At 43.9% G+C, this 14,576-nt stretch overlaps 2 protein-coding genes across 2 annotated transcripts; one reads left to right on the top strand and one right to left on the bottom strand.

Annotated features, from left to right (window-relative positions):
• Window positions 1-8,445: 8,445 nt before the first annotated feature.
• Window positions 8,446-9,777, bottom strand: Grl62c (Gustatory receptor-like 62c). The gene is made up of 2 exons (XM_043213809.2): window positions 8,797-9,777; window positions 8,446-8,739 (listed from the first exon to the last, which is right to left on the bottom strand). Exons 1-2 carry the CDS (start codon window positions 9,775-9,777, stop codon window positions 8,446-8,448), a joined length of 1,275 nt encoding a protein of 424 aa, XP_043069744.2.
• Window positions 9,778-12,881: 3,104 nt separating this feature from the next.
• On the top strand, window positions 12,882-14,275 carry Grl62a (Gustatory receptor-like 62a). The gene is made up of 2 exons (XM_017254538.2): window positions 12,882-14,003; window positions 14,060-14,275. Exons 1-2 carry the CDS (start codon window positions 12,882-12,884, stop codon window positions 14,273-14,275), a joined length of 1,338 nt encoding a protein of 445 aa, XP_017110027.2.
• Window positions 14,276-14,576: the final 301 nt, after the last annotated feature.

Genomic DNA, 14,576 nt, shown 5'->3' with positions numbered 1-14,576 from the left:
CAATTTAAAATTTAATAGAGACATTTTTGTACAAATTAACAGCAAATTTCATTGCTTCCCATTTGCCGGCACGTTGCCATTTTAAAAATCAAGTGTTCTGAAAATTAAATTTCCCAAACTGTTTTTCTTTTATACACGTTCGGGTGGGGGAGCTCTACGGGACAGGGGCGGTGTGCACTTGAATGCCATGTAAAGGCTTTTAGTGGCTTCCGCCAAGCCAGCCGGGGAACCCAAAAACTAATGAAAGTTCTTGATGTTGCTGCTTCCTTTCATGGCCACCCTGTCTGTCGTCCTCTGCCACTAAAGCTTCCTTTGCACAGCTGATGACATCATGACCTAAACACACACCCCCACTCAGCCACACATACCGCCCCTGGAGTCTGCATGACTTTTTGAGGCAAAGTAATTAAAGTCAATTGCTAGTCTGCCAAAATGCGCTCAACGTGGCGTATACGTAATGCGATTGGGGTCCGAGGTTGTGGGTCTCTCCTTCTTCTTCATATACGTGTATGTGTCAACTTGCCAACTATTAGCTAGGAGTATTCAAATATAAATTAATGTTAATATACCAGACATTGTAATAGGAATAATAAAAAGCATTATTAGCTTTGTAAAGAATATACTAAAGTCTCAATCATAAACTAATCAGCAAGTAATGACTTTAAGTTTTATTTGAAAATGTGATTTCACACTTTTGAGGCTGCACTCGTCGCTGTTGTTCTCAGCATCCGATTCGGGGGATAGACAAAATGGTATCTGATATTTTACGGCCTCTCGGCAGACTTTGTTTTCCCGTCGTAAAAAGTTATATGTGAGTTTGAGTTTGTGGCCAAAACCGAAAAACCATTTGCATTTATCGGCAAGAACTTTGTTAGGTTGGTGTTGTAAAGAGCCTGGCTGATTAGCTAGTTATGGTGATTTACCATTTACGAGCATATTTATTTTTCAAAATGTAAAGATAATATTGAGGAGAACTTTTGAATACCAAATGGCATAGTTTGGAGACACTTCATGGAAGCGTTAGCAGGGATAATTTTGCCTCCTAAGCTGAATAATTCAAAAGGATATAACTTATGAAAAATGGTTAGCCATTTCACAACTTCCTAAAGACACTGCGTTAAGCTCCGTTGATAAATGTGGTAATCAGACAACACTTTCAACTTAGTCATCAGTCGCTGGGTTCCGGCCACGCTGACTTCATTTTGGTGCAACTTCCACTGGCCTTTGCATAAATGCATTTTGATGCTCTGCCGCACACGGGGGACGCTAAACAGATTTGCACCTTGCATATATAAAGGCGAAATTTACAAGTTCGGTACGAAAATTGCAGCGCCAAATATGCAAATGACAAAGGCGGTAGTAGCGGCCCTCCCCGAGAATGTTGCGTATGCCAAAACGGAAGGGCTCTTGGTTGGCCCGAAATGAGGGGGTCATGGCTAACATGGCAGCCTGGCTGCCTAGCTGCCTGGCAGTGGCAAGAAAAAATTCCTTAAATTTTCTGGCAGGCAGCAGCTGAAAATGAAGCTGTTCCCAGTATGCCAGAGCGGGGTGGCTTAGTGGGCGAGTTAATGTGGATACGTGTTGGGCATTGCCAAAGATAAGTAAACGGTAAACTTGGCTTCCAGCTGCACAAGTGCACTGCCAATGTTTCTGTTTACGTGCTTAGCCGCTTAAAATGCATTCCTCGGCACACGCTGCGTATGCGAGATGTCGTTGTTGTCCTCGGCACCCCAATCGAATGTTCAAATGTTTTGCAGCACATTAAATTGCCAATATGGCTTTATTGTTCTCAGCCTCCGTCTCCGTCTCGGCCTCCTTCTCCTGAAGCCCGACTCCCTACCCCTACTCGCAAGCAACTTCCCGACTCGACTTCTCTTCCAGCTGCTCCCCCGCTGGCAGTGGCAGCGATTTATGCTGTCACATCTGGTGGGTGCGAGGGGAGTGCGTGAGGAGGAACAAGTGTGAGCGGCGCCTGTGGGGCCATAACCGCTATAGTCACAATCAAACAGTCGCAATAGTGCTGCCATGTCAGCCATTGAAGGGAAAGCAATGGATATCCTATTCATAGAAGAAAAGCATTCATAGTATTCGCTGTCGGGGGATTTGAAGACTTGTTCGAAGCAATAGTGCTAGCTCTACAAATTAAATTTTAAATAAATCTACATAGTTTAAAATAGTCGCAAAAATGAGCAGCACTGGTGGCCAGATCGAATCTACCGCGCACATCAGTGTGTGACACGACTGGATTCACTGGGTCTACCGAGCTCCGGGCTGCCATTGGCAAGACATAAAACGTGGCACTCGATGATGCCTATGGGCGAGTTCGCACATCGGCTGGCAGTCGCCCTCCCCTCCAACCATCCTGGCCTAAACATCACTTCACAACTGCCAAGCCAAGCACATCCGGTTTCCGTTAGATGTGCATGCACCTCTCCAGCCCCGCCCTTCGGCTGCTAGGAACCAGACACGCCCCCCGCTGCAGTACCTGTCTGTCATTCAGGCTGATGTTACTCCAGGTAATATCATTTAGCCTTGTCCTGGGCTCACACGAATATGTTGGAAAAATATTATCTCGTTACAATGTTAGAAAGTATGAGTGGGTGCACTCAGAGAAAGTTTTGCAATCCTATCCGCAACCACATAAATCCACATATAAGAATAGCCTACTATTTTAATATTAAAATAACTTTTCCATAAACTGCCATAACATTGGATGTGCCTAAGTCATAAGGCCGAGTTCCTATTCTAAGCACATGCATCTAAGACAAGTCGTTCCACAATTTTCATTAAATAAAATGCTGCAAAAGCACGGCTGCCTTTTTAAGATTTTCAAGCTTGCAAAACTTTGGGGAAATTTATTTATGTTTATTTAAAAATAAAAAAGTTAATAAAAAATGCATAATATTTTTTCTATCTGGAAAAACAAGTGGGTATTTTTTTGTGTAGCTCTTTCGCTTTTTTAGTTCGCCAGCATTTTGCTTCTCGCCTAGTTTGCCTTTGGCTTATGAGCGGAAGTACGTGTCGCTCGCCTCAAAAGAAAGCACCAGGATGGTGCAAAAATATACTTAGAAAAAGTACAAAAACTACGCACATTTTCCACTACCACAGGGGATAAATAAATGTGGATGTGTGGCTTGGTTGGCGGGGTCGTGGGGTGTGTTTAAATTTGATTTCAAGTGCCAGCATTTGATGGCAAAATAAGTGAATGCGTGTTGCGGCAGCTTACGTGTCCTTGTTATGGCCCAACTTCAGGCATGTGACTTTGGCAGGAGAAAGTTGTTGCGAAGCGACTGGAAAGCATTTAAGAAAAACTAAAGGGGACTTTCTAAACTGTCTAGAAAACTCAAATCAACCGCTGGGAATTTATTTAAGTTATTATCTTCGATTCCTGTGTAAATGGTATATTTTTCACCATCCTTCAATTACATCATGGCTGAGGATTTCCATTTTTCCTGCTGGTTATCTTATTAAGTGCCCCCAGATTCGATTAAGCGTTTAATTTTCCATTTTCCTTTTCGTCCAGACTCCGGTTACTTTCAATTCGTTTTTGTAATTTAAAATTCCTTCAACTCTGGCCCAGTCCTCCGGCTCGACCCTTCATGTGCATGTGGCTACAGTTTGGAGCACTTGCAGGACCCTAGAAGGAGCAACAGAAACGGGCACCCAGGAGTCCCCGCCGAGAAGGGAGAATAAGAATAATAAGGAGCATAAGGAGCTGCCACTTGAGGGTTGCATGGGCGTAGTCCGATGCTGTAGGTGCTGGGGGTGCTGCTGCTTTTGATTTCTCATGCGTGCAACGTTTACTCAGCCGCGTTCGGTGCCCGCGAGCATAGCCAAAATAAGGCGAATTCCCCAAGAACATATACCGCCTTCTTTGGGTTCTCTTTCATTGCAAGCTGGTGATGAAACTCGAGCAATTCTTACCCTGTAATGTATGTAGTGGGATAAGCTACACCGTTGAAGCTACACTATTGGCCGGTTCCGAATCAAAATACAAACCCTACCCAAAAAAGTAGGCAATGTTTATGTTTATGTCCAATTTATTGGGTATTTCGCAGTCTAGCCGGTTCGGGTAATGTAACCTTCCCGCTTGTTTTGTTAACGCATGAATTTGCAGTAGGGCGACGTAGGCGTGGGCGTGGGCGGTAAGTAGGAAAATGGGAACGGCGGCGATGCTTCACGCTTCACTCTACTTGGCACTCACTTAATTATTGCACAAGGAACTGAAACGGGGGCACGAAGGCGTTTGGCCTGGGGGTGACACAAACACAAATACAAACACAAACACAAGAACCGACACACACCCACCCGGAGTCGCAGACATGCAACATGGGGCATTGCAAGTTGCAGCTGCATCTGCTGCAAATGCAATTTGCAATGGCAACTACAACCACTGCCGCTGGAGCAACTCGGGCAACAAACTTTTCAGTGTGGCAATGTGCTTGACATGCATGCTTAACCGTAATGTTAAAGCCAAATTGCCCATTGGCTGGTTGCAAGGTGGTGCGACGGCGGGAAGCGCGGCAAGAACTACATCCTCGATGCGTCCCAGCGGGAAGCAAAGTTTCTAACGAAGTGCCGAAAACGGAACATTTTTGGTAATATGGTTTGGGCGTGACCCCTTTTCAATACAAAAAGGGGAGCAGCCGGCGATCTTAAAGAGCACACTTGAATGGGGGCAGGGAAAATAATTTACAAAATTCCATAATAAGGATAGAGTTTAAAAACTATAACAAAAAGCATTAACAATCTATCATGCTTTGTTCCATGTTTGGAGTAATTAGCCTTTAAGTTTGAAGTGGTCTGGACAGTTGAACTTTTGACCATTAACAAACGCTTATCCCGGCTAATTGGTATGTGAGAAAAAGAGTTGAACGGCGCTTAATTAGCTCCACCGCAACTCATCATCCGGGGAACTAGATGACACGAGTGACACCCTGGAAAAACTTTGCATAATCTGCAATGCAAATGCAACATGAAACCGAATGGCGAATTTCAAAATTGAAAATGCACAAAACGAGACAATGGCAATTAGGGTCGCAATTGACCTTTCCAATTCTTGAATAAATTATTTTCGCGCTAATTATGCTTAATGCCATAGCAACGGTTTCTGTCACAGGGCTGCAGCTGCTACCTGTCCAGTGGGGCCCAGTGGCAAACATATAGAACATCGCATCCGGCGACAAGTTCTGCCCGCTTCCGGTTGGCAACTAAGTCGGGTGCAATTTGTTTAAGCCACACCCCCGCCGGCCGATATTATTGTTATCGAAGCGTTACACACACCTTGTGATTCCTCTGGCTGTTGTCCTTGGCTCGTTGGCCATTTTTCATTCCATTCACCGCACACATTTTATCTGGCTCTGTGGCTGTTTGGCTCTTTATGGCCGCGTGCCTGTGGCCTGTGGTGTAAGCCCTTTTGGTTTACTTATTTCGTTATCATTATCCGGTTATCCTGGCACTGCCGTTTCTGCCAGGAGTGCGCATAATTAAATTATCTCGCAATTGCCTGCTAAGTGCGCCCAGCGTTCGTTTATGTTGAAATTTAGCCGGCATGTTGCAGGGTATTAAGGACTCCAACTCCTCGCCGCCTCCGTCCTCTAATTTTCTTCGCCATCCTGGCTGGCTGGCCTTTTATATTTATTAAGCGTCCCTTTTTTGTGCTGTTTACTTTTGGCCACTTCCTGGCTTTTGTTCTTTCTGGACTTTTTCTCTTTGCGGCGCTGCCCTAATTATTATCTCTAGAATATTTTTAAAACAAACTTTAGCTCCCCCGCTGCTAGAAAAAAAATCGACAATAAGTTTGAAGAACCTTAATTATTTTGTTGGGACCTCTGTCTAGATCGGCTTCCTGCTCTTTCATCCTTCTCGTAGAAGCCGACAAAAGTTTGTGTGGGCAGCCACGTTGTTTTCGCTGTTGACCCATTTGGCAGGCGAGGCCCGAAACGAAAGTTTAAGAGCATTTTCCGATAAAAAGGCAAAACACTTTTGCCAGCTTTGCTGCAAAATCATTTTGTCATTGACAACTTGCTGGCAGGATTCACATCGGCAGCTCCTTCCTCCATTCAGCACTTTTGCTCAAGGACAACATCAAAGGCTTTGCATAACAAATGCATTGTTTTCGCTTCAAGTTCTCGGACTTGTAAGTATTGTTCCCTCTTGTCCCTTGTGCTCGCAAGCTGTTCCACAAACACACATGTACGGCACATCCTGTTTGCTTAAAAGCTTCCGCCTCCCTCTGAGTATGTGTCAGTTTGTGTGTGTGCGGCGGTCCTTGTTGCTCTTAGCAAATGTGCAATTATGACCACACCCGGAGAAAATAAAAGTTAGTAACTTGTCAAGTTGTCAACTGGACATGAATTAAAGTAAACTCGAGTACAGCTTTTATAGCCCCGTTCTTTGAAGTTCAAGATATTCCATTATCCTTGTTTCGTACTCTTAAAGAGCCACACATTTTTCGTTGTGCATTCACGAGCCTGGCCGAACAACAATGATTGACGCTGACTGCCATAAATCAATAAAGTGCAACTTGAGCATGGAAAAATGTCAACGATTGGGCGCAGAAAGGACAAACAAAGCATTCCTTTGCCTTGAACTCCTCGGCGAGGGTCCTTTAGCCTCAGTTGAATTTATTTGCAAAAATAATGCCCATCATTGTTAATCAAAGAGAAACAAGACCATGTCTTCTCGGTAGGGGCCCGAGGATGGGGGATAGTAACCCTAATGCTGACGCTGGTCAGCCATTGTTGTGTTGTCCGGCGGCCAGACATTTGCCAGTCAGGAATTCAGATCGGCTCTGGCTTTTGGCTTGGTCTTCGGCCTGCTGTGTTTATTGGTATGTGCCTGACGGCTGTCATGCTGTCCTGTCGGCATGCGGGACACCCATCGCCAAAAGATTAGAACCATTAATTAGTTTCTATTCTTCTTGGCAGCAGGCTATATACAAATATAGAGTAATCTAGCAAGGATTTAGCTACTATTTGATCTGTAGTCCCTAATCTTCTGCCCTGATGTGTGGACACTTTCGACCCAAACACACACCATCATGCTCACACTCATGTCCCTAACAATGGACGTTTGCAAACAACAACAATGTCGAGCAAAAAAACAACAAAAACCCGAGTGCCACTAACAACAATAGGGCACAAAATTGCGGCTGTCATCAGTGAGGAAATTTGCATTTTGCACAAATTGCAATACGTAAGCTCTGCTTCGCTCTTGCCATCCTTTCCGTTTGCTGTTCCCTGGATCCTTTGGGTTTTTATCTTTTTTCGTAGCTAAACAATATATATTGGGTCGCATATCAAATGATTTCGGGGGCTTTAATGGGGTGCATAAAGATGGATAGATAGCTGGGGCATAACATGGAATTATTTCGAACTCATTAGAGAGCGCAGCGGCAGAACAACAGCAGCACTGCCAACAAGGAAATTGCATTTGCAGGACACCATCCCCCCCATCTACGCACACACATGCATATCAATTAAGTTCGAATCCTGGACTCCTCCATACGTGGCTATGTGTGTATTTGTATTTGTGTGGGGGCGTGTGGTACTAGGGTGTGGGATTTGGGATGTGGGCGGGCGACAATGAAGCTGCTAATGGGCTGGGGGCGTGCCTCATTAATGTTGCAGGGCCCCTCCGAATGCAGTTAATCGAAAGATTTTCCAGTCAACTGGCGTCGAGGGGACTCGGTTCGAAAATTAGAAATCACGGAAATAGTTTCCGCCATTCCCCATTCGCCACTCGGCACTCGCCACTCCAGAATGGCAGAAGGCTTGTGCATTGAACTGAAGTGGGCGTGGCCGGCCGGGTAATAATTCCATTGATTGTGCCAGGTCCGCCGAATGGGTTTTAATTCAATCATTCACAGCTGAGCGATGTCAACGGCAGTGCCAGCCAGGACAGGATGAAGACAGGATGCACCGAAAAAAGGATACTAACTTTGCACCTTGGAATATCTTTGTTTATTATTATGGCTACCCTTGGGTTTTTTAAGGATAACATTACAAATAAATTATGGAGAAAAAAAGGATCCTCTTTAAAATAGAAATATCGTGAAAATCGTAAGCTTTTTCGCGGTGCAGCAATGACGTTCATTAGTCGCGTGTTAATCATACGCCACGTTGCACAGCTATGAGCTAATTAAGGTTCGAAATACTCCAGTCGCAGAGGCAGTGGATATCTCGAGTGATTTAATAGATTTCCAGTTCGACATTTTGAATGTAGTCGCCGGGGAGGGGCCTTGGAAGTGAAAAAGGTCCGTTGAGTGTTTGCTGTGTAATGAATGGGTTAGCATCATTTTTCCTTTGATTTATTGGTTTTGCTTTCAGCTCTTTTTAGCCTTTCAGTTTTTTGGTGCCCGCCTCGGTTTGGCAGCCCACACAGCAAACGTGCTTTGCATAATTATTTCTCGAGAGTTCTGGCAAGTGTCCAGGCTTGTTGATTTTATTCGCCTAATGCCCAGCTCAGCATTACGGAAAGCGGCGGCGTATAATTTGAAAACGTATAGTTAGAGGCATAGTTGCAGAAATATTCCATTTGAGGCGAATATTCCAAGGATAATTGAAATCCGTTTAAGATAGCCACGAAAGGAATAAGGCAAGCCATAAAACTCAACAGAACAAGGTATAATATAAACGCTGGCGATTCCAAGACAAATAAAGTATCCTCATTGATTCGAAGTTCCATGAGGGATAGATTTGGACAGAGCAGATCTTTAGGCCCATTTCCAGTACGCAGCTAAGATTTCTTTCATTAGTATTTTCTTTTTTTTTTGTATTTGGGGAGAAGGCTTACCAACAAATCGACTACGTCCAGAGTCTGCCTGCAGCGTCTTCTATATACTTTGCGTTCCCTGAAGTCACAGATTCTTTGATTTAGCAATCCGGAATGCCACATACCTTTCACGAATTTATCCCGCTGGGACTTGAAGTCTGCCATCACAAAAAGCAAAGTAGCGACCAGGAAGAGTATGAGTGCCAAGTACTTGATCTGCCAAAGCTTGAGGTTCACTAGTATGAGCCTATTGAGCTCCTCACTAAAGCCTGTTTGGAAGATTAGTATTCGGGCATAGAACTCCCAAAGGATCACCATCACTGACATAAGGTACATAATGAAATATGAGGCTACATCCCTCTGAATGAATCCCAATTTGCGGTGGATTTTCAGTAATGATTTCAGAATCTTCCAACGCTCCCTGCGGGTGAGCTCGGAGGCAGTTAGCACCGGGTGCATGGCCTTATAGACGGCTAGTAGCCAAATGTAGCTGTTTATTTGCAGCAGCGGCTGCAGGAGCCAAAATAAAGGATAGCCAATTGTAACGATCAGCTGAATGAAATCATAGTTAGCCAACTTCCAGCAGGTCAGACTAAATATTTCGAAGACCACTACCAAGGAACAGACAACAGCCCTCTTTACCTCCACACAGAAGAGCTGGCCCAGGAGGGACTGGAGCTCCAGGTGTACCCCTGTCATTTTATTCAGGGTTGTGAGCATAGCATTCTTGTGCTGAACGTAGTAGATCAGGGGCCCCAAGTAGATGAAAAGGCTGTATCGGTTTATCCTAAAGGATTCATTGTTCAACCAGTAAGGGAAAAGACAAAACAGATTGTACGCGTAGATACAGTATAAAATGAACTGTTGACCTTGATGGAATCTTTTTGCGACCCCGTCGAATCGCACATGGTAGAGACTCAGAAAATTGCAGACACGCTTCTGGATTCGGAAGATACTGACAATGTAGCAGATGCAGAGCACTTTGGGCAGCGACAAGTGCATGATTCCGACTAAAGGTCTGGCAGGGCTTTGGGCCCAAAAAAAAGCCCTCCAGGTCTACATCAAGTTAATGAGTGCTTAGCTCTAATGTGCGAATGGAACAAAAACAACCTTAAATATGGTGGGTTATCAAATGGGTCTTTACTACACAGAACACTACTCTAATTTTCCCCTGTGGAATGAAAAGGCATTTGCCTTCAGCACGAAAAAGCGTTCCTAGCTGCGGATAATTGATGGGATTGCCATACATTGAAACCACTTCAATTAGCGGAGCCAAAGTCAGTCCCAAATCGATACGTTGCACACGCTTAAATTTTTTAAACATTTTCCCGGACCGGCGGACCGCTGTCAGACCCACTTCAGATTTGTGTCGCTCACGTAGCAAACTAATTTATTTGCAAACTGGGAATTCGCCGAGTCGGTGGCGGGAGCGACTCACCTTCCCAAAAAGCGACCAAAAAATGCAAAGGAGAGTGTGTAAACTCGGTCAAACCTGACTCTGTCCTGTCGGCTCTGCCCCGAATGGCGATTAATTTGTTCAAGTCTCAATCGCTGCTTACCCCCGCCACACTCGCCACACTCCACTTGCCACTTGCCGAGGAGATTTGCATGGCAGCATATCGGCCATGTTCATCGCAGCATAACCCAAAACTGTCAAACTCAAGCGGCTCCTTGGGCGCGTTCCCAGCTCTCCCACCCACGCCCTACACTCCAAAAATCACCACAAACTTGGAAACAAACTCAAGTCTTAATATTTCCGATGGACAAAGCGTTAGCATGGAACTCTTTTAGTGCACTTTCCTGCTTAGTTCTCACCTCTTGCCGTTTACTTTGTCGTTTCAATTTTGAATTCGTGTCGTAGCGTTCAGCGCTTCTATGTGGCATTTTTAAAATCCTGTACATGTCGGCCCAGGCACGGACTCCGAAGGCCAGGGACCAAGGACTAGGGTCCTAGGACTAGGCAGGCGCCGCGTTGGAATTCAATAAAGAGCTTCGACCAGCCGGAAACCAGGGAGTAGGCAGTTTGGCTGCCAGGAAGGAAGGACGGAAGAAAGGCAGACGGTTATCCTGGCATGTTTGTCAAACAATCATTAGAGACGTCAGTCGTCGGTGGAAAATGTGAAACAGAAGCCTGGGCAGAAGCATGAATGGAGGCGTTGGAAAACATCACAATCAGCTTTAGCAGCAGCCATTTGAGCTTTGCGACACCAAACCAAAATGGATGGTTTATATTCGTAGGACTGGTTCCAATTTTCTGCTCTTTTTAAACCCCTTTCATGAAAGTAACTATGGTTTAATATCTGATATTACCAATGGCAACTGTAGCCACAAACTCGTTGCCTTAATTGGCCAAAAACCTACCCTAATTTAAGCCACAAAACTAAGACCACCTCCCTCCCTTAAATCCATGGAAAATTCCAGTGCTATGCTATCCTCGTTCAACAAATTCCCGTAACTGCAGCAATTTTCATTAGCTTAAAAACTTTGCCTTACCAACTAAATTTTTAATAAGTTTGTTTGTTTTATTTTTTATTGCTGGCCTTGTTCCGGCGCGGGGAGGTCGGTCTCCGTCATAGTAAATGCAGAAAGGACCAGCAGGGTACTGGGAGAAAGAGCATCAAAAACATGCATAAATCATCAAAAGCAGCGCTGACAACTAATGAAAATATGCAAAAATTTATAGCTCGGCGAAATCGACGGAAAAAATTTTGTGAATAAAGCGAATCAAACAAAAAAATCGTAGAAAAAAATGTTAAGGCACAAAATAAAAGAAGGAAGACTCTCCACTAGCCAAAAGGCAGAAAGAATTAATATTGAAAAAAGTCCAGTCGAAAAATAAATTCATTTGCTTTATGCATGCCATGCCCCACACGCAGCATGCAAAAAAGTGGAGACCGAGTGGCAAGTGGCAAGGACACAGACAGGATATGCGGTAGGAATTTTATGTGGCAGTTTATTTTTGGACTCAGTATCACTGGAACAGCAGTTTCCAGTTTGGAAACTCCTTCTACACGTCAAAAAAATATTGTGATTGTTTTTGGAGAAAGTAGATCTTTTAATTGTTTAAAGTTTTCATTATTTAGAACAATATTTGAAGCAAAAACTAAATTATATGCCGGTTCTATTCTAGTCTCAGAGTATATTCTTTCAGTGTTCCATTCCTTTTTTTCCTCGTAGGCAGGCTACAGGACGAAGGCCCCGGAATGTGACACGCTGCGGCGACGAGAGGACAACGATGCGGCCATGTATAAAATTTTTCACAATTGCAATTTGTAATAAAAACATGGACTTTTTGCCACACCATGCGGAGTGCACCGAATTCATATATGTATGTCGGGGAAATTACACGCGTGTAAAACCATTTGCCGGGCTATGAAAAAGGCAGGAAGGAAAGGAACGGAACGGAACGGAAAAACCACCTCCACCAAGATGCCAGCAACCGGGCAGAGTGAGCTCCGGTGCGATAGTGACGGCAATGGCCAGACGGAGATAGGGGTGGCGGCGGGATGCGACGACCCCGTATGGCTTTATGCCATTTTAAGTGCTCCACCCATTTGGTAGCCATGTCCATATCCACATCCACATCCACATCCGAGTGACAACTATTAAAGCGGTCCAAAGAGCAGCTCCACAAATAAACAGAGCATAAAATATTATTGTCGTTATTTTTTCAAGTAATGCTCTGACAAGGGCAGCAGTTTCAAAGTTGTGTTAACAATCCCAGGTAATTGATGGGGATGGGGAAACAATGTATCATATTTATGAACAAAAAGGAATTTTAAAATTGTTGATTGTGGGCGAATTAAGTTCATTAGTAATATCAATTAGCATATGGATGGTGCCTAAAAGGATGTGCGATTCGTTCTCAATCGATGCTTATTTTAGTACCAGTTTTAAAAGCTGAAGGACTGTAAGAGATGATGAATAGCAAGATTAAATGGAAGTTACTTAATAATTACTAGGTATAATTATTAGTCGCTCGACTTAAGTTCTATAATAGCACCATCACACACGAAAATGAGACACATTTACTAAATTAGTAATTAGTTAATGGCGTAATATTGGGAACTTCCTTTTCAAAAACCTTTAGTTAGTTCCCATCAGAGATGTCACGCATTCGCTTTATTTTGACTTTGGTGAAAGTTTTCCATTTTCCGCTATTTATTCTAGGGTTTCTGCAGCTTGGGAAATCCAGGAAAGAAAATTGCAACTGCTGTAGATATGCCGCGACCATATTTATCACATTAATCCTGTGTTATCATAAACTTTTAAGTGTGAAGGTGGAAAAAGAGAACTTACTGGTTAATACGCTGAATATTGAGTACAGGCCCCTCAGAAATAGACTGGATTTGGTGAGCGAAAGCACTCACAGTATATATTTTTTTATGACCATGATCTGGTCTGTGATGTACAGAGGGCAATTGCGAAAACTGATAGACGAGGCCAAGTCGGCCTACAAAAGGTTAAGATCTCTAGTTGGAAAACATCTGGAAATTGAATGCTCTTGGCTCGTGTTTATCTATGGAATAGTTTTGGTCATGCTGCTAGCCACCTTTCTGATAAAAACTCTTTGTTTGGACTTTCCGCAACATAAAGGTGAAGCCAAAATACTTACTATGAAAGAGCTGTTCGACGTCATAAACTTTCTGGTTGGCCTGGCACGTCTGCTGTTCGTCTTGATTATGGCCCTTCATGTTTTGTACCACCTGATATGTGCAGGGTGGCTGCGATCCCTGAAAGAACTGAGACTTCAAAGGAATCTGAAACTATTTCAGTTTCAGCTACACAGTCTTCTACCCTTTCAGAAGTCGGTTAATGTCTTGGCTGGCTCCTATTTTAAAATGACATACATCCTCTTCATGTTCATTGTGGGACTTCGGCTTGCGGACTTTCTGCAGTTTTGTAGCTTTGAATCCCGTGAAGTCGTACAGCAACTGAAGACCCAAGACGATCTGGAAGATGAAGCTGTTTGGGATGGCCAGGATATTCAAAAAATACAGGGTACCAAAGCCCGCGTCATAACATCCTTTATTTTACTGTCCTGGCACTTGGCCATGTGGATGCTTTTAATTGCCGCAGCCTACTGCCAGCAGGGAGAATACTTTTCCTTGATGCAGGAGACCTGGAAAGCCGAATTCGACGGTAAAGACTCTGAGGCAAAGAAGCTTGTAGCTTCAAATTCCAGTAATGGCCTAACCTTTAAAAAACTGGATATTATTGATTTGATGGTAAGCTACTAAGTTAAAATGTATAATCCATCCAACATTCAAGACTCTCTTTGTAGTTTCTTTCGGGAATCTCCATTTCGGAAAGACAGCCGTTTTCCGTTTGCTTTTTGACCGACAAGCTGAAGAAACGGAAGCCATCCTATCTTGATTTCAAAACAGTAGCCAGACAGTTTAGACATCTCTTGAATCTGGCACTTTCGGCCGGCATTGTTTACTTGGCTCAGCAAATGGAAATCAGGCATTTGCAGACACACTTCAAACAGGAAGCCTAATAAAGTTATCGCACGCAACTCATCATCAACGCTGAATGAAGTTCATGGCAAATTAAATAATAATTAAATTAGTATATAAATAATTCATGCCGCAGAACCGCAGATGCTTTGTGTCCATGCCTTGACCTCTCCCCCACAGCACGAAACACCTTTCCCCCCAATTACTTAATGAATGCAAAGCATCCAACCTTTTTGGCTCAGGTTCTGCCATTTTAATGACCTTAGTCCTTCGCCTCACCGTTCTCGGCCTCTTCAAATATCACAGACGGAACATAAAAAGGCAACCCTCAGCCTCAGCCCT

The sequence above is a fragment of the Drosophila bipectinata genome, chromosome 3L (assembly GCF_030179905.1).
Source record: "Drosophila bipectinata strain 14024-0381.07 chromosome 3L, DbipHiC1v2, whole genome shotgun sequence".
In the NCBI taxonomy this organism is placed as follows: Eukaryota; Metazoa; Arthropoda; class Insecta; order Diptera; family Drosophilidae; genus Drosophila; species Drosophila bipectinata.
This window is presented reverse-complemented; position numbering and strand designations above follow the sequence as displayed.

Excerpts from the sequence above, each read along its gene's own strand:
- Grl62c (XM_043213809.2), bottom strand. The coding sequence starts at position 9,777 with ATGCACTTGTCGCTGCCCAAAGTGCTCTGCATCTGCTACATTGTCAGT. Across the intron at positions 8,740-8,796 it reads TGGACGTAGTCGATTTGTTG|CTGCGTACTGGAAATGGGCC; the intron begins GTAAGCCTTCTC and ends AAGAAATCTTAG.
- Grl62a (XM_017254538.2), top strand. The coding sequence starts at position 12,882 with ATGTCACGCATTCGCTTTATTTTGACTTTGGTGAAAGTTTTCCATTTT. Across the intron at positions 14,004-14,059 it reads TGGATATTATTGATTTGATG|TTTCTTTCGGGAATCTCCAT; the intron begins GTAAGCTACTAA and ends CTCTCTTTGTAG.